General features: G+C 40.7%; 1 protein-coding gene across 3 annotated transcripts; it reads left to right on the top strand.

Moving 5' to 3' along the window:
* The first annotated feature begins 2,443 nt into the window (after positions 1 to 2,443).
* Positions 2,444 to 16,782, top strand: UPB1 (beta-ureidopropionase 1). Of its 3 annotated transcripts, XM_027892073.1 has the most exons (10): positions 2,444 to 2,603; positions 3,219 to 3,390; positions 4,986 to 5,073; positions 5,780 to 5,874; positions 6,868 to 7,029; positions 9,456 to 9,625; positions 11,221 to 11,302; positions 12,135 to 12,177; positions 13,382 to 13,536; positions 16,358 to 16,782. In XM_027892073.1, the coding sequence occupies exons 1-10, from the start codon at positions 2,503 to 2,505 to the stop codon at positions 16,439 to 16,441; spliced, it is 1,152 nt and encodes a 383-aa protein (XP_027747874.1). In that variant the 5' UTR covers positions 2,444 to 2,502; the 3' UTR covers positions 16,442 to 16,782. The 3 variants fall into 3 exon arrangements, with proteins under 3 accessions (XP_027747874.1, XP_027747875.1, XP_027747876.1); XM_027892074.1 differs by lacking the exon at positions 6,868 to 7,029; XM_027892075.1 differs by lacking the exon at positions 11,221 to 11,302 and having other exon boundaries at positions 13,416 to 13,536; positions 16,358 to 16,454.
* The last annotated feature ends 2,439 nt before the right edge of the window (positions 16,783 to 19,221 follow it).

Genomic DNA, 19,221 nt, shown 5'->3' on the forward strand with positions numbered 1-19,221 from the left:
TGCAGTGACTGAGGTGGAACACTCAGACTTAAATCCAAGCCCTCTAATATGCTTTGTCTGGGATATGGAAGGCATCTTCCTTTATTAGGTTACTTTCCTGCTCAGCATTAACATTTTGTGCTTTGAAGGTTTATTGTGTTGGCTGGAGTTATACCTTTATATACACGTAGTCCCTATGGAATAGCCTGGTCTCCTTTCATCATTATTAGTAATTCTAGGCTTGTCATTTCCTATCCATGCAGTCTGGACCTCGCTGCGCTGTTGCAGGATGGTTGATATGGTGCACAGGAAATGTTCTGTTTTTTCAGGTCTCTACCGTTCCTGAGTATTTTTTTCAGGGGCTTCGGTTTTATTGCCATGAAGTCCATTTCCTACATGTAGTACAATTTACTAAATTACAAATAAACAAGGCACCAATAGAGAAGTCAGTGAAAGTTCACACTAAGAATAGAAGCTTGAAGAGAAAAGTTCAGTTATGTGACCTTCTTCAGGAGCTGGATGCAAAATAGACCTGCTGTTTTTCCCTTTAATTTGCAGTCCAGGCAGAAAAGAAATTTAACAGTTCCCGGAGAAACCCAGGCCCTTCTGTTTGTTTCTGTGAATCTTCCAGAAATGTTTTATCTGTTGACATCCTGGGTATGCTGATATGGAAATGAACTTACTTGGCCTTCTCATTTCCCTCCTGTATTGTCAGCTGATTTCTGCATTGATCTTCCCTTCTGCAATGTTTAAAGATCTACCAGCCATGAACGAAACAAAATGCTACTGATAGGTACCTTTCAAATTGGCCATTACAGCAAATTAGGATCATCAGATGAAAAGTACCATGTGTGTATCAGTCACTTCTTACTATTGCCCTGCAGAAATAGGTTTGGGAAAGAAAAATAATCCCTAAGAACAGGTTTTTAGGCCCTTGGTCATGAAAAAGTAGATGCTACACTGCTGAGCACAGGGCAAATAGACAATGTAGTAGCTACTCAGACTAAAGAGTTCCTTCCTATCAAATGATGGGGGGCTTTTAGTACTTATTATTCAACATTTTTTGCTTTATAACATACTATCATTTGTATGTTTAGCTTATCTTGAAAAGGCCCCCACAGAGTAAAGGGGTGAGATATTTTCTGTTTAAAGGAATTAGCATGCCCTTTAGGAGTTATTCCAAAGAGCTCCTGCTCCTAACAAAGCCCCAGAGCAGCACTTCTGCCCCGGTGCACTTGGCAGGCAGAGCATCACAGCAACTTTTGGGGCTAAAAAGGGTGAATTAGAGAGAAGGAATCACAGCTCTCCAAATGCCTCGGTGAAACCAGATTACCCCTGGACAATTTCTGCTTAAAGTTAAATATTAGACACTCTCTCCCTGACATTCTTTTTTTATTTAGTCTAAAAGGCTTAATATTTAACTCAAAATACCTAACAACTGCAAATGCTAAGTGCTGAACGTTGTTGCATCTTCCAGCAGATACATAAAGTAGTGCTTAAACTCGGTGGGATATATTTAGACATGGAGCCATCCCTGGACTTCATGCTTCACTTGAATGAGAAAAGCAGTTGCTATGTTGTGAATTTCCGTGTGTTTTGAAGCAGAAGGCACAGCCAGTGGTTCAGTGGGAATAACTGGTTTAAACTGGGTGTCCACTTGGTACCTGCTGAAGGGAATCTTCTTTATTGGATGCACTTTTATTTTTGTCCCAGATCAAGGTCTTAATTGATTCAATGCTTTGTCTGACATTAACTCTGGTTTTGAGATGGATTTCCAATCATACTGAGCCTCAAATCCATGTTAAAGTTATTTATTACTGGCTCCTGGTCAGCCTTACTGCAACTGAGATGGACACGCAAATATTCGTGAAAACCATTGCCATTTTATGACCTCCTATTTCCAAGCTTTTCTGTTGGAATGGTATCATTGTAAAAACCTCCTGGAAGTACCAGGAACGGCCAAAGGGGCAGGACCCCGGACATTGCGTTGCCTGGAACGACTGGCCTTCCTTCCTTCCTCTCTCTTCCTCTCAATTTTTCTTTTTCCCTTTCTCTCTTTCTCCCTTTCTCTCTCTCACCTTTCTTTTTCTTCTCTCTCCCTCTTTAATTAATTTCTTTCTTTCTCTCTTCCATCTTATCCCTTTATCCAAACCCCACTGCTGTGTGGTTATAAGGCTGTGGCAGGGACTCATTTCCACGAACTACCAATTTCCACTCCAACCGTGCCATTTACTAATAACCCTTTCTGAGTTTTTTTTTGTGGACCCTCATGCTTTTGTCACTCATTTGGACCACGGGCGTTTACGAATCCCGGGCTCTCCCTTCCCCTTCGGGGTGGGAACGTCGCATTTTTGGCCACGCTTGGTGCCGACGGGTCAAATAACCCCGAACAGCCGCGCCCGCCGCGGCCCGTGAGGGGAACGGGGCGTGTCCCGGCGGGGCCGCCCGGGGCGAAGTCCGGGGGGTGGGCGCGCTCCTGAGGGGCAGCGGGGGCCGAGGGGCAGCGAGTCCCCGCGCTCCGCCATGGCCGCGTCCCTGGAGTCGCTGGAGTCCTGCCTGGAGCGGCACATCCCGCCCGGGGACCTCGCCGAGGTGAAGCGGATCCTTTACGGGGGCGAGGCCAGGTGCGCTGCGCTGCCAGGACGGGCTCGCCCCCACCGCGGGTCGTTGTCCTGACCCGCCCGCTCTCCCGTCGCTTCCCGGGGAAGGGGTCGGTGTGAGGGCGGGTGTGCAGGACACAGGGCTGGGCTGAGGGGAGAAGGAAGAGTAGGGTTTGTGGTGCTCTGGGGCAATTTGGAGGTGATCCAGGCGTGAGGAGGTGGCTGACGGGGATGAAAGGTGTGAGGGGGGACTGGGGAGGCCGTGGCGGCAGGGTGAGGGAGCCGGGAAAGTAGGGGTCAAACATGAGTACAAATACATTGAGGGGAAGTGCTTATAATCCAGCCAGCAGGTGGAGGTTTGTACGTACGGGCTCCTTAATCTCTGCAGCAAGGCGTTAAGTGTCTGGAAGCGACAAGAGGGGAACACTGGAAAGTTGGTGCCGTGGAGGTGACGGGTGAGACCTGCACATGGCCTGACCTCTGCCCCGCTGTCCCTTGGCTGATAGATGCTCACTGGGGCATGGGGACTTGGGTGTCTGCAGGTTAGACAGTGTTTGTGATCCCCTGGGTCCACTGAACTCAGAGCAGAAAAGGAGAACATATCATCCTGAAATGTCTTTTGTTTCCTGTTCAATCCAGAAAACTTAATTTGCCAAGTGCTGCATGGTCAGCAGCTCAGGAAGGAGATTTTGAGCTGCAGGGCTATGGATTTGACGCTGCTCCGGAGCAGTTGAGAAGGCCACGTATCGTTCGAGTGGGATTGGTACAGAATAAAATTCCTCTTCCCACAGACACACCAGTGGCAGTCCAGGTACACAAGCTGGGAGTGGGGCTGTTTGTAACTCCTGTTCTGCTGGATTGAGAAATAACACGGTTCAGTTGCTGACTTAGAAGCTGCACCGTGAAATATCTGATGATTGTTTGGCAGGGTAGGACACATCATTACTGCAGTGTAGGATCCCGTAAGAGATTTGGATGGCACGTTCTGTTTTATTGTTTCTCAGAAACATCTCTTCTGTTTGCCTAGTGAAGGCCCAGCCTGCTTGCAGTTTTTCCAAAGCTCAATATTTAGTAGCCCATTTTGTACATGAAAATCCTTTGCCTCTAAAATGAAACATAAAATCATTTCCACAAAATCAAAAGGGATGGCAGCCGGTGGAAACCACAGGTGCAGTTCTCGTTTTAATTGAGAAATGTTCCATTATGGGAAAATCCATTAGAGTAAACACGGATTAATAAAGCCATGTTCATTATTCTTTGTACAGCAGTCAGTGAAATCTTATTACAAGATAACATGGTTTAGTGGTGACTTAGCAGTGCTGGGTTAATGGTTGGACTTGATGATCTTAGAGGTCTTTTCCAACTTTAATGATTCTGTGGCCATCACCTCTCAACATCTTGGACACAAAAGTGTTAGGGTGACACATATGTATAGAAATAGCCTCTTAAGAGTAGCTTTAAAAAAAGGGAAAGCAAATACCATATTTATAAAATCTCCTGGAGCACTAGTTTTGTACATGACAGGACAGAACATTTCTGAAGTGATTTGTTTTGGAAAGATTTACATGTCACAAATGCAAGTCATTAATTCAGTAAATGGATCAAGTTTGTGGATTCTGAATAGCAGCTGTTCAAGAAAGTACCAGTTATATTAATGATTTTACCTTATAAATAACTAGTTAACTGTTTCTGTAAATATACAATCATTGAGTTCATAGGTCACTGCAGTCTTGTCTTGAGTCCTTTTTTTTTAATTGACACCTGGAAGTAGCAATGCAAAGTGCTATACCTGTGCTTATCTTTAAGTAGAATACTCTAGAAAGCTACTTAATAAATGCTTTGATGTTTTTTGTTGGTAATAATTACTTAGCTCTTAGGACAGAGGATTTTAGAAAATAGTTTGAAGTTAAAAACTTCTAGAGAGTGTCCATGATCCATATGTACAAGCAGGATTTGGAGATAAACAAGGAAATAGACTGTCCTTGCCTCCTATTTTAAGATTCTGAGTACTTGACTTCAAATTTGCATTTATTTAGTGTTGTTCTGTAGGTTGTTCACAGTAAGCAGCAAAATTATAAAATTTGCTGATTCTGTTAAGACTTTCAGCTTTTTGCAGCCAGTCAGCAACGAGTTGCCATATATATAAGTGTTGCAACCTTGGAATTAGAATCCCTTTGGAATGCCTTCTCTATTTTCAGCATCTAAATGCTTTTACAAATCTATATCTGACTCTATTATCAGTATTCAGGAATGATAACTTGTTGAGTTACTCCCTCTGAAAGCAGTGGCACTAAGTATAGAGCAAGATAAACTCAATGTGAACAAAGGTTGTAAAACCAGGCTGTTAACAGAGAAGTGAGTTAGAACATGCAGGTTTTTTTATAGTGTGGCATTTCTCACAATCAGGTGGCTGCTCTGCACAGACGAATTGAGGAGATTGTGGGAGTAGCTGCAATGTGTGGGGTCAACATTGTGTGTTTCCAGGAGGCTTGGAGTGAGTATTTTCCTTGATTCCTTCTAGGTTGTCAGGTGTCAAGTTCCTTCTATTTTAACAGGTGTCCCCTACTAGAAATGTGTCTTGTAAGTAACCAGCAGAAGTCTTCCAAGATATAACAACTGACTTTACTGATTTACTTCCTAAAATAAAAACCAAAGAGCCTTAGTTGGGAGAAGTGTATGGAAGATGTATGTGAGGTCTGCTACACTGAAGACTGGCATAATCTGCAGTGGTGATATTTGAGGCTCCTTCTTGGCACCCTTCAAGATTCTTTCCTCATTTTTTTTTCTCCTAAAACTTTAGCTTTTTTTCTAGACAGGCACTAAAATTTAAAAATTTAAAAATCTGGTTTTAAGTAACATGTGGTGTTTGAGGCTTAACAGAAGCAAACCCCAAAAAGAAGTCCCATTAAATGTTTGTGAAAACAGGTACAGACAGTGTACATGAGTGGCTGGGGTGTCTTTTGTGTTTTTACCCCTGCTGAGACTTCACTTAGTGCATTCATTCTCTTCTGCTTTGCCCTCTGTGGGCTCAAATCTCCTTTCCCTTGCTTAAAATATTTTCAAATACCTCTGTCTTAAGGCCAGAAAAGCAGTTGAATCATTCTTGTTTAATTTTTTTATTTGTGTTCATGCAAATAGTATGTATTTCTTGAGTGACACGAGCATTCTTGTGAATTTTTTCTTGCTTTGGTGTTTTCCAGCCATGCCCTTTGCGTTTTGTACAAGAGAGAAACTGCCTTGGACTGAATTTGCTGAGTCAGCAGAGGAGGGGCCAACAACAAAATTCTGTCAAGAGGTAAAAAACCCAACCAAGCAGAAAACCCCAAACCCACATCCATCCTCCATCCCAACCTGTAACTGGCACTAATTAGCATGGATTTCTTCTTTGTGAACTGTTCTGGTATCACTGAGAAAACTGAAAGAATAAAAGATAAATTTTCAACTTGCCTGACAGATATAACCATAGCAAGTTGAAGTAGAAATGGACAACAGCTATGCTCAATATTTATTTTTTAAACTAGTTTGCATTTAAAGACTTTACCTTTTACCATGAAAATCAAATGAAACTGCCCATTTAACTATTCCTGAGTTTTACAAGGGAGGAATGTCTCTTCGTACAAATATTTTTAATTTCTATTTCAACAGTGTTTCTTGCCTAGAACAGCTGAGCATTAAACAATGTTTGCATGAAAGTGAGAGGAGAAGAGCAGCCTTTTCTGAACAGGGAACACAACTGTTTGCATCTCCCTCTGGAATGACACAAATGTAGGGGACTTTTTATGGACCCAAAGAGATTTGTTATTGTCTGGCTCTTCTTTCTCCAGAGACTGTTGATTAGAAGGGTGGCAGTGTTTATTTTTGTTTTCTGACAGCTTTTTTTAAAAAAGAATTTTTAATTATTTTCATTTACAAGTGATTGAAACAACAAAAGACTGTCTTGGTGTCAGATTTTCCCAGATATGCAGTGAGCTGTTAAGCTTTTGTGGCCAGCATAATATCTCTAGTCTGATCTAGGGCAAGAACATGTTGCTTCTCACCGTGGAATTAATGACACTCTGGAAGCTTGGAGAAATAAAAGAAGTGATTTGAAGGAAAGGAGAATGTACTAGTAAACTGGCAGAAGTATTTCTCACTCATGCCTGTGTCACTTAACACCTATACTACACGTGATGCTATTTTACTTTTTTTTTAAAATGAAATAACTGTTTTCAGCGAGCTGTGGTGTCTGTCGTTCCGGGGGTACCGCAGGTTTGTGTTTAATTGTGTTAAATCATGTTCATTTGTACAGCTGGCAAAGAAACACAACATGGTCGTGATATCTCCCATCCTGGAGCGAGATGAAATACACGGTGGAATTCTGTGGAATACCGCAGTGGTCATTTCTAACTCTGGGGCTGTCCTTGGCAAAAGTAGGAAAAATCACATTCCGAGGGTGGGAGATTTCAACGAGGTAAGATGCAGTACTGTGACTATCAGGTCTTGCCTTGCAGCTCTTTGTGCCAGCGTGTGCTGTGTCAGAGTCGTCCTGGCAGGAAATGGAATGTGTTTCTAGAAAATGCGGTTCACTTACTGTCAAATCAGTTTTCCTCAGATGAAATTATACTAAGTTAATTTCTCAAGAATTAATAATTGCTGTGAGAGTGATGAGTCTTAAAAGACAAATGATGTTTGTCATGCAGTCTTCCTTGGCCTGGTGGAAACTACAGAAGTATCGAGAATCTTTAAAAAGAATCATTTAATTCCCAGCTGTGTTATGTTTGTTGTGCATAATTGGCTTGGGTAGGGTTTTCATGTGTGCATGTTGAACTTGTTTCAGTTTGCAGGGCAGTTGTTCCATGGGCCAAGTGTGAACATTACAATCTTTCTGTGTTTGTCTGTGAGGTTGTCTTGGAAATGACAGTTCTTTTGCTTGTATTTCTTTGAGCAGAGTCCTTTAATTCATTACACTTCTGACTGAATAGCTGGTTTGTGGCATCTTCTGTTTACTGATCACGTTGCTGCCACTGAAGCCCCCTCAGAAGGTTTTAGGCCACCCTTAAGAATCAGCTTCAACTGAACTGGCAGTAAAGGCAATGTCAGAAGCAAACTGGTAGATCTGAAATGTGTTTATCCATCCATAGAATTATCACAAGTAGAAGGATCAGGATTAAAAATTAACCAAAGTCTAAAAATACATTGTCTTACCTGACTAAATCTCTCCTTGTCAGCTAAAGTGAGTAATTAACAGAGGCATTTCTTCAGAGCACGGGGTGCTGTTCTATACCTGCAGTTGTTTTTTTCCCTGTCTGAATGCACCAGTCACCAGTCTGAGGCTTCAGAACCTAAACTGCTTTTTAATTAATTTAAAAACTGCTTTTGGGTCTTGAAAATTCATGTTCAAGGACCTCTGGAAGTTCTGACCTGGGATCCCAGGCCTGATCAGGCTGGTTTGTGTTTCTTCAGAGGAGGCTGTTAAGGGTTCTACACAACGAGTTTCTGGCACAGGTCTGTTAGTCACCAGTGCTACCTTCTATTTTTAACCATTTTTTGATACTTAATATTATTTTATCAGGTCTGTCCTTTAGTAACTCAAAATAGTAACTCACAAACCCATTAGTTACTTTCCACATTTTTTATTTGTTCCTTATGTAATCCACCAGAAAAATAAATTCCTGGTACTTGTCCTAATATATGATGTATTTCAGTTTTCCAGACTGTTTGGTGGAGCATCAACAGATTCCAAGAAACTTTTTCCAGCTATGAAACTGTAATAAAAGGCACTTAAAAAAAGAAAATACTTTTACTTTTTCATGTCAAGTATAAATAAGAGTTTCAGTAAGCGTTTTGCTTAGTTGCTAAAAGAAGTTATTTCTTAGAATCCTAAATGCCAGAATTACTACAGAACAATCTGTTTATAGCTCTCAGGTGTAGTATAATGATTGGACATTTCTTCTTGTATCTACCTTGTTATAGAATGAGGTATTTTTTGCCCAAAACAGCACTGTCTTTAGCTAGTTTTGTTAGCAGAGCATGAAGTCCATTCTTCTGAGCTGAGCAGTTCTGATAGAGCAACTTTAGAAACCACCCAGGCTACAGGAAAGGATTATGTTCATCTGTGCTACTTTAATGTTGTTTTCTTTATCAACAATGTAAAACCTCAAGGAAATGTTGAGTTTGAAATCATTTCTTGTGGATTGTCTCTGTAGAGCAGATGGGGAAAGGAGCCCTGTTCAAGTCATGCCCATTGATTCAGTGAGAACTAAATGGAAAGGCAGAGATTGGACTGTGGCTTATTCAGCCATGTGTGGGAGGGCACATAAACAAAAATCAATCCTTCTTGAGCCATCACAGTTTGTTGCTGTGGAGATGATTGTGACCTCTGGTGAGGAATAGAGAAATAAAAACTGATGAATTCCCCAAAGCAACAGCATTCTTGTTTTTCTTCTCCTATTGTAATGAGAATAGAAGAAAAAATGGAAATATATTCAATTAGCAGGATTCAAATAAAAGCATTGTGAAGGAAAATTTTCTCATATGGTGAAAGTACTGAGAGAGGTGCCTAAAGCTTAGTGATTTGTGGATCTGCCCTAAGCTTCTGTAGGAACTTCTAGCATTGATAGAAGAGTTTATACCATAGTCACACAGTGCTTAGATGTAGTATGAGAGAGGAAACAGAAAAGGGCTTGAATTTGATCTCAGCAGCCGAAGAGCCACTTTTTGCTGTACACCCATTGGAGTGCACTGTGTACTAAAGGACAGGTGTTGTCCTCGCCCATGATCCAATGATTTGAACCTGCTTATCGGAAGCTGGGAGGTGTCAAAGCAATGTTGGTGGTACTTCCTTTCACTTCTTTAAATAAGGCTGCCTTTGTGTTGGTTTTTTTGTTTTGCTTATAGTCTACTTACTATATGGAAGGAAATACAGGACACCCAGTGTTTCAGACCCAGTTTGGAGCAATTGCTGTGAATATTTGCTATGGGCGCCATCACCCTCTGAACTGGATGATGTTTAGCATGAACGGGGCAGAGATCATCTTTAACCCTTCAGCCACTATTGGGACACTCAGGTAAAACACAAACTGATTGATTGCTCCCTTTCTGGGTTAACTGACCTCTGATCCCCTCACTGGGGATCAGGAGCACCTTGCTGAGGGCTTGGAACAGGAGGTGTAGCCTCCTTGTTCTGCCTTCGCAAAGGAGCCTGAATTCTTCCACACCTGGAGTTTTGGGCTTCCACTCACTGATGCTGGTTCAGAACTTTTGTTGTACATCTGCAGGTCTTGTGTCTTTGAGACAGAGTTAACCAGCATTCAGCTGGTGTTCTGAAAGCTAGTGAGAGTTTATTTAGATAATTCATGTAATATTTGTGCTTTGTGGCAGACATTAGTCATTTATGTCCAGGCTTATCTTGCCAGCTTGTGTTGTCCACGTAGGAGTATGGTATCAAATTGCAATTTGAGAAACCCTTTTTCTGAGAAACATTTTTTTTTTAAACTCTTGGCAGTTTTGTGATTATCAGGCCTCTTGAACCAGACTGAACCAGTGTAAACTTTCCCTTGAGATCAATCCTCTGCAGATTGACATTAATTGCACCCTACTGGCTTGATTTTCTAAAAGAAAAATTTAAAACCAGCTCAGAGGGCTAAGAAAATACACTTCTCAGCTGACTCTGGGGTCACTTCTTGGATATAGCCTTTTTTTCCTGTCTCTCCTTTTCCGTGAAATTGTAATTTGCTGGAGCTTTTCAGTAGAATTCCTTTGTCTTAAAAGAGCTGACTGCTGGACTCCTGTCACAGGAGTGTACAAATTGTATCACCTTTGTTTTGAAGCTCTGAGTACTTCCAGACCTCCTATTGACCTGTCTGATCCACGTGTATCAAACTATTTAATAAAAAGAAGACTATTTCAGTTTATAACATCTGTCGCAATTGGAATTTCCTTTGGAAAAGAGGTAGAGGCTTGGTAGAAGGAATTTTTTTATTCTTCATGTGTCAGTTCTTGGTTTTTGTAAATTTAGAGATTGGTTTAATAAATAATTTCTGGAAAGTTATGATTTTATTGAACACACTTTCTTTTCTATCAGCCCACAATGGGAAAATGACTTTCTAGAAAGTGCTATGAAAACTGTGGTTAAAATAATAGAAGTAGAAAATTTGGGTGGATTTTTTTTCTTTTTCTTTAATTTTTTTTAAAATTATTATTCCACATTTTTTTTTCATTTGCTGCTGCAAAAGCTTCTCCTGGACCATTTTGGGGGTAAAAATGGAGGCAACTCGTATGAATCCCCTAGAGGTTTTTTACAGAATGATGTTTGGTCTATGAAAGTTAATGAACTGTCAGCACATGTGCAAATCTTCTGCATAATTTGGAAAGTAAAATATTTTACACTTGAATTGCTTTGAAAATCTTAAGATTTTTATTTCCATGGCAAAGCCACATTAACCACTTTGTCAGGTAGAGTTGTTTATACCTATAACTGCAGAAAATGATCACAGTGCTTGGCTCTGTCTGGGGATATCCTGATTGTAACAGCAAGCTCAGTCTTGTGAGCTGACTTTGGCTTGACAGACAATGCACAGGAGAGACAGTCAGAATGTAAATTGGGCTCAGGGTGTGTGTAGTGTGCAAGTGGTGAGTTCCTGCTGCCTCTCTGATGTTGCAGCGAGTCGCTGTGGCCGATCGAAGCCAGAAATGCTGCCATAGCAAATCACTGCTTCACCTGTCCCATCAACAGAGTGGGCACGGTGAGTATCGTCATTGCTTCATGTCATGGTTCAGGTGGTGGGGTTAACTCAAGGCAATGGACTAACGGCACTAGAATGCAGGGATTCCTCTACCATTAACTACTGTATTAGGGTTTATGATGTGATAGAAGGTGGACAGGGATAAAGAGATGGAGAGCTGCCTCGTTGCTGGCAGCCTCCCTTTTGGTTGCAGCTGCTTCCTGTTCTTGAATTGAATCTTTGTAATAGGCACCCGCCCTTTTGCTAACTCTCCGAGTGTCTGTGGAGAAATCAGTGTTCTTTTAGCCAAAATGACTGAAAATTAAATATATCCTCAAGTCAGTGGTACACAGCTGGTGGCTGTTGTGCAGATGCTACCTCTTTCTAGAGTGTAAAATTCTATAGTGAAAATTAGTATTGCACAAAGGTCATTTTTGTCTTCAGATTAGTACAAATACCTTACTTCTGTATTTTTTTAATGAGATTCCCTACAGAGATCCAGACTTGTTCTTGCTGTTATGTAAATACGTTTGGCCTTCTTTTGTGATCCAAAAATATGTGTTTGATTAAATATCTCCTCCTTTGCCTCCTTTTTAAACTTGTGAAATGGTTACAAAGGCATGTTCCCCAAAGTGTGCGAGCAACAGGCAGTGATAAAAGATCTTGTGTTCTGTCCCATCCATCACCGAAACTAGGCCCCTCTGATGAGTCCCTTTGGACAGTGCTGATAGTGTGCCAGAAAAAAGTCTTTGTAGATTTATGTAAACTTCCAAACTGAATATGACAGACTAGCAGGGATGTCTCGAATGAAATGGAACTGTACTGCCACCTATGGATTCCTCTTGTTTCACAGGAATACTACAAAAATGCCTTTACATCCGGAGATGGTGGGAAAGGTATGTTCAGAAATCGCATCCAGGGGTTCTAATAAGTGTTACCTGGAAAGTCTGAAGAAAGGATGGCTCTCCTGCAAGTGTCTTTCCTGTGCAGCTGCAGTGCCTTACCAAACACTGCTGTTTGTAAGCTGGGGAGAGGGAGTGTTTCCTAGGAATGGTGGTGGTATGTGCTCACCAAAAGGTGATACCTAAGGTTTCTGTAGACCTGCAGAGGACTGAGAGTTTTGGAGTTAATGCAGAAGGACTGGGAGACAGAAGTCCCAGAAATTAGCCTGTGCTGTCACTGCATGCATGACATTGTATTTCCAGTTTCAAGATTTTTAAGAGTTATTCCACAACCCTGAAAGTGTTTAAAGGGTTGGACAGGGCTCTGAGCAACGTGTTCACAGGCTCACAAAGTGGTTTGGGTTGGAAGGTCCCTTCCAACCCGAACCACTTTGTGAGTCTGTGAACAGTAACAGCCGTAGCCTGAATCTCCAGCCATGTCACTTTGTCCACTTTCCCAGATTTGCTGGAAGTTAAAGAGAATGATCAAAGAAGAACGTGAGGTTTGCTTGTATGTGCTTCTATGTTGAAACATTAGAATTTGATCTGTGGCAACCCATGCTGCTTCTGGTTTCATCCAGACTGAGCCTGAGCCTGTTTTTTGGCCAGTTTTGGAGCTAAGTGTTTTTAGCAGCTGCATGAAAAAGATCAGTGGTATCTTAGTAGTACAACAGATGTGGTTGATTTTTGGCACAACTCAAGAGTTGCGAAATATGAAATAGTATCTTTTCAGTGCCTCAGATCCCAATGTTTTCACCTCTGACCTTGTACTGAAAGTCTCTTGGGTGAATCTCTGTCAGCTGTTTGGGAAATGTATGATTTGACAATTAGAATTCATTTAAATGCTAAATAAAAAACAATGAAAGCAAAGCCTTTAGTTCAGAGACTTAATAATGGGAAAGCATAATCATGCATTATTTAAAAGGCAGTGCAGTGAGTTTTTTCTGTTAATTTGATGGTGTACAGTGCATGAAAGTAATTACTGGCCAAAAGTGCAGTTCCTTTAGGGTCGTGCTGTGACTCTTCAGAATGATACCTTGCCTAAATGATAGCGAGTGAGCAACCATAAGAAATTGAGCCAGGTTTTCTGGGACACTGCATGTGAAGTTATATACTGATTTGCAGATGGTGTTACATGCTTATTATACATTTCTTCAAGCACACCATGAGTTGGGCCATTTCTATGGCTCCAGTTACGTAGCAGCACCCGACGGCAGCAGGACCCCGGGACTGTCTCGCACTCAGGACGGACTGCTGGTGGTAGAGATGGATCTGAACCTCTGCAGGCAAGTGGGTGACAAGTGGAATTTTAAGGTAAGCCTGATTATAAAGAAAATATAATATTAGAGACAACAGGCTTTCATAATGATTCCATCATCTGACAATAGTTAAAAGGCAGGTGCTTTTTTTATCGTAGCAGTCCAGAGCTTAAATTGTTGATCTAATTTAACAGGGTGTTCTGGAGGCCAAAGGCATAAATAGATATGGAAAAGGAGTAGCCAAATTCAGGGAAACTAGGCCAGTAGCTTTCAAATGAAAACCTGAGCCTCTGGACCCCAAGTGTGGATTGCCAGGAGCTCTGAGGACTGCTGGGGAAGTGTCTGTGCTCTCCTTGTGCAGTGTACGTAGGCATTTGTCTCTGAGCTGAGGGGGGCCTTTGATCTGATCTGATCTGGTACTATTAAATATTCTTAGAGGCCTTAATTGTCAGTTTTAGTGAACTTTAGAGAAAACCCAAACCCACAAGCTTCTGAGAACTTTCTGAGTGCAAACTTCTTGCACTGTTAACTCCATGAATTTGTGGCTATGTTGGAGCTGCAAAGACCAGTGTACTGTGTACATTCATCTCTGAAGTATCCTAACACACTTTTGAATTTATCTAAATCAGATTAAGATGGCTGCAAGCCACTCCACATGGCTTTAACAAACTTATTTACTACTAAATATTTGTATTCTGAGATAAAGCTGATTTGGATCATCTTTCCTGAGGGTGTAATTTGATTTAGTTTGTCCAGCAGCAGTGCTGCCTCAGCACAGTAGCTTGGTAACCCTTCAGCTGTGCCACTACAAGCTGTGTAGGGTGCTACATATATGAATATTATACTCTGATTTAGTGGGGCGACCAGATTTATGGTTTTCAAAAAATGACACTCTAGTTCCCTTTTTCTAATCTGAACAAGTTTACTACAGGCCCTACAAAGACCCTGTTGGAACAACAAAAAAGGCAAGCAAAAGGAGAAAACGGGTGTTAACTTCTGAAGTAGGCTTTGATGATGAAGAAAACATCTTGCTCTCTTATAGGGAGACAGATCTTTTGTTTTAGTCCTCAGTACTGCTAGAGACTAGAACTGTTTCCTATCTACTCTTAAGATCAGCATGATTTAAATCCTAACAAAGTAGATAAGAACTCCAGGCTAGCAACTGTCACAGTGTATGTAGGTTCTTGGGTGATCACCTAGTATTTAAAATAAGTAATCATTTGCAGGGAGCATCAATTTTTTAATATCATGTTACTGCAAGGAGACATTTATTTCATAGAGCTGGTTTATTTGCATCCTCTGCACTACAGTATGGTGCACTAACATATTTTGATTTCAGTTTGATGTAAAAAGGCAAGTTTTCTGTGGATTTGAAATGCTGAATAAGCTTTTTAATGAAAATGCAATAATTTCTTAGCTTTAGCCTAATTTCCTTGCTACTGTTGCTAATCCATATAGAGGGACAAACCCCCAAAAGTCATTTCAGGTCATCTTCTGGACAGAACTGCATTTGTTGTTTGGCAGATGCCTGTGGTAGGTGTGTGGTTGTTATAGTGGAATGAAACTGTTTGGAGAGATTCCCGTTTCTTTAGGTCAGGCAGAGATTTAGTTCTGCTTTCCCACTGAAATCCGAGCCCCTCATTGCAAGTAGATTTACTGTGTCAGGAAGCACATGGAGCATTGCTTAGAACGCCTTAGTAGGGGTATCTGAACAACAGCAGTTGCACTGATTAGGCAAAACAAACAGTAAAAACAAAACACTGACCTTTGGCTGTTTTGTAGAATTGTGTATTTTTTGTTGTCCTCGAGTCTTGTGCTTTCAGCACTTCAGCTGTGTGTTGATGGTGTGGACTGCTGTTTTTGGTCTTTTGGCACATAAGGCACAGCTGTGGTTTTGTTTATGTGTCAGTGGAAGGCTATTTCCTTTTCCTCTCATTTGTGGCCAACACAGAGGTAGTTCTTGATGAGGGGAATGAGGAAGTGTGAAGTCATCAGTTACCCACTGCAGAAAACCCTTGATAGCCTATTTAACCTGCTCTGGGATCTGTGGTTTGCATCCGGTGATGCCTGAAAGGGACCTTCAGTAGAATGTCTTTGCTAAACTCACAGCAGCAAAGGAGTTAAACAAATTATCTGCCTTATACTCTGGCAGTAAAGAAGTAACTGGCCCCTCCCAGAGCCAATCGCTGTGGTCTGTGCACTTCAGAAGAGGATGACAACACTACATCAAGTGCTGTATTTCAGCACCTTCAGCACTTGCTCTTATCACCCAAACCATTAAGAGTATTTCATATTATTTCATATTATTAAAGGGGAAAGTGAGAGCAACCCAAATGCTGTGGGTGGCACATACACAAATGCACTGCTGGCAGCAGGGTCATTGCTTTTCAAAGACATGACATGAAGCCATAATTACAGATACCCTCCTTTGCCTTCACTGACATAACTCACTGAAAAAATGGTTGATGCATAAGCAAGGAAGTCCACCTTTGACATTCAACTTCCAGTTATCCAGAATAACCAAAATAGAGCCTTAAGTAATTAGTCAGCAGACATGACTGTCAGTGAAGGAGAGCTGTGAAGAGACTGTGAAGAGACATTTAAAAGTTTGACTTTTCAGAGTGGAAATATGCATCTTTTTTTGTGTAGAAATACAGTTATAGGCAACACAATGCAAGTTCTTTTATCAAAAATATGTTAGTTTGTGCTAAGGCACTGGAGGTCTTGAATTCTGAGTGAATTATGATTTTGCTGTTTGGGACAATTAAATCCTATGTTGTCATAAAAAGAAAAAAAAACAGTGGATATAAATATATTTGACTGAAGTAGTTTCATATCTCACTGAAAGAACTGAAGCTTTGATTTTCCTTTTCCAGATGACTGGTAGATATGAAATGTATGCAGAAAAGCTCGCTGAAGCAATTCAGCCTTACTTTATACCCAATATCATCAAAGAGTGAGCATCTCATTACACTCAAATGTTACAAGGAAAATTAAAAGGTACTGTTGGATGATAGCTGTCCTGTGGATCACAAGTTGTTCTTTTAATGTTGTCAGTTTAATTTCCTGTAACCAACTTTAAATAATAGGATTCAAAACAGTCTTAAGTAAAATAATTGAAAATGGCTTCTTGAGTGTTTGGTTTGTTATTTACACTATTGAATGGAAAGTTTTGTTCCTTACCAGAAATACATCCAGTAGGAACACGTTGATATAAAATGATAATGAAATTTATTCAATACAGTATACTATGTTGTAGTTTGATGATGAGTTCACAGGACATAAATATTTTTACATGATATTTGCATTGTGCCTGTTTACTTCTGCTTTCTAGTTTTCACTCTGTAATCAAATGTGTACTCTAGGGAGAAAGGAGAAATAAACTCTTTTCATCTAAGGTTGTTTTTTTTCCCTAACTGCAAACTCTTTGATACAGTTCTGTCAGAGCTGAGGAATGTCCCAGACATGTCCTAGTTGTCTGAAGATCTGGGGATGCTGTAAAGCAAGAGCCCGTGGGTTCTGTTTCCCTTTACACCACAAGCACAGTTGGGCTGGTGTCTTTGATGGGCCCCTCCGAGGTGCAGAAGTCATTCTGAGACGGCGCTTTCAGTGTTTGGGAGGCAGAAACAGAGACCCTGGCTAAAGCACAGCCATGGCTGGGGCAGTTGCACAGTTTCCCTGTCAACAGAAAGCCGTGGAGCTGCTACTGGGGATCAGGATGGGTAAGGAAAACTCCTTCCCTGGGGCTGCACTCCAGTAGGATACTCAGTGCTTGTGGAGTACACAGGGCTGTGGAATACAGGTAATAACGGTACATTTGCTATTCTCAACATGTGTTCTGAAATTTTGCTTTGTATGATTCAGATGATGCAGAAGGTGCTCAGACTGAACACTGTTCATGGCCCTGCAACTATGAATTTATAGCTGTAATCAATATTTGAACTCTTTATTTTTGTTTATTTTAGGACAGTTTCAGTTGTGCCATTTCTAGTTAAATCTGTAACACATCCCCTAAAGATTTTCCATCGTTTTTCCTAGGAAGTTGGTTAATAAAGGCACTTGCTACATTATGTTACACGGTTATCTGTGAGTTTAAACCTTTATTGAGAATGGCTTAATTACAAATAAAAATATATTTATGTATAAAATCCCTGCATGTAAAATCCCCTTCCTTTGCTATTGACATCCTGACGGAAACAAAGCAACAGAACATTTTCAGAATGGGTGTTTTGACAGACAATCTTACAATGGGAAACAGAGTTTTCAGAAAATGCAGATGTTCTGAATGTTTGTGCAGTGAGCTGCTTTTTCATCTGATTTTGTGTCATATAAATACTCGGTCTTTTCACTTGGCTTTTGCTTCTTCCTCGTGTTTTCATCTCTCATAGCTGTCTTCCGTTAGGCAGCTTTGTGAGATCCTGTTGCAAGAGTGGAGTTCTCCTTTTTCCTGCACTAGCTTAGGCAGCTTTGTTTATCTTTCACTTTAGTTGAAGCATTTAAAGCCTGGGTGCCAAATAGCAGTCAGTACTGCTACACCTGTCCGGGCACTTCAGAACACTCAGCCTGCCCTCAACTTCATGTTTTATCTATAAGCTCAAGAGTCACTTTTGTTAACTGAACCTATAAGATGCTAAATGTCAATGAGAAGCCTTTTGTAACAATTGTTTTTATTTAACTAACCAAGCCTGCTCTGAGATAAATCCTATGGCAGTTCAATGGTACTGAATGAACTACCTACCTGAAAATGCATGGGTTAAGGAAGTACTCTAACAGCCTGTAGTTTACATACCTGTTAATTATTGACGGAGCTAATACAATCTCTCTAAATCAAACATCATAATTTTGGACCTGGACATAAAAATTCCCAGGTCAGGAGCCTTCTAGTGACCTACTTTGGGGGAGCTGAAAGGCATTACCTACAATAGGTTTTGTACTTTTTTCCTGGAGGGATTCTGCTGGTGGCACCAATGGACTGGCTCTATGCCAGTCACATCCTGCCTTTTACTCATTTTGCAAGGATCAGTGCCAGAATATATTTCAGCTTCACCAATGATAAGCAAAATGTGACACACTGAAAATTTCTTGTCACATACTTTTTGTTTGAAACTTTTTAAAGGCTTTCACATTTTATATGTCTGTTTTTACCCTTTGTACAAAGAAGCACTCTTGGCTCTACCAAGTGTACTTAGTGAACACAATAGATACTTTTCAGTGAGTCAACAGCTGAGAAAAGGTTTATCTTAGAAAGTTTTTTCCCATGCTGAAAGTAGATTCCTATTTATTATATCCACCACTAAATAATAATATCCTTTCACTGTTATTCAAGTTCCAGAACTTGAAAAGTTTTTTTCCTAAAACCATGCCCAAGGTGTGGGATCTCTGTCTTAAGTGCAAACTAAAATCTTCCTAGTTTTACATCAGTGTTTATTTTTCCTTCCCACTTCCACGTCGGCAGGACTGAAGGTGAGACTTGTAGGAAATTGTGATGGATGAAGCTGAAGTAAGTGGCTATTTCTTACACTTCAGAGTGCTCCTCACCAAAGTAATTAATCAATTCCACTTAATGTCTGAATATAGTAACTCCAACTTAATCCAAATACAGTTGTAGTGTTAAGAGCCAGAAAAATGTGAGTTCCTGCCTCTTGTAGCAGAGATGTTTGTATTTCCTCTTTTCTTAATTGATTTTTAGCTCTTCTTAGGTCACTGAACTAATACTAATAGCAAAATTTGGCTCTACGAT

This window comes from Empidonax traillii, unplaced genomic scaffold (assembly GCF_003031625.1).
Source record: "Empidonax traillii isolate 1590-97213 ecotype Southwest subspecies unplaced genomic scaffold, ASM303162v1 scaffold338:size1951571, whole genome shotgun sequence".
Lineage (NCBI taxonomy): Eukaryota > Metazoa > Chordata > Aves > Passeriformes > Tyrannidae > Empidonax > Empidonax traillii.

Excerpts from the sequence above, each read along its gene's own strand:
- UPB1 (XM_027892073.1), top strand. The coding sequence starts at position 2,503 with ATGGCCGCGTCCCTGGAGTCGCTGGAGTCCTGCCTGGAGCGGCACATC. Across the intron at positions 5,875-6,867 it reads CAACAAAATTCTGTCAAGAG|CTGGCAAAGAAACACAACAT; the intron begins GTAAAAAACCCA and ends TCATTTGTACAG. Across the intron at positions 13,537-16,357 it reads GTGACAAGTGGAATTTTAAG|ATGACTGGTAGATATGAAAT; the intron begins GTAAGCCTGATT and ends TTCCTTTTCCAG.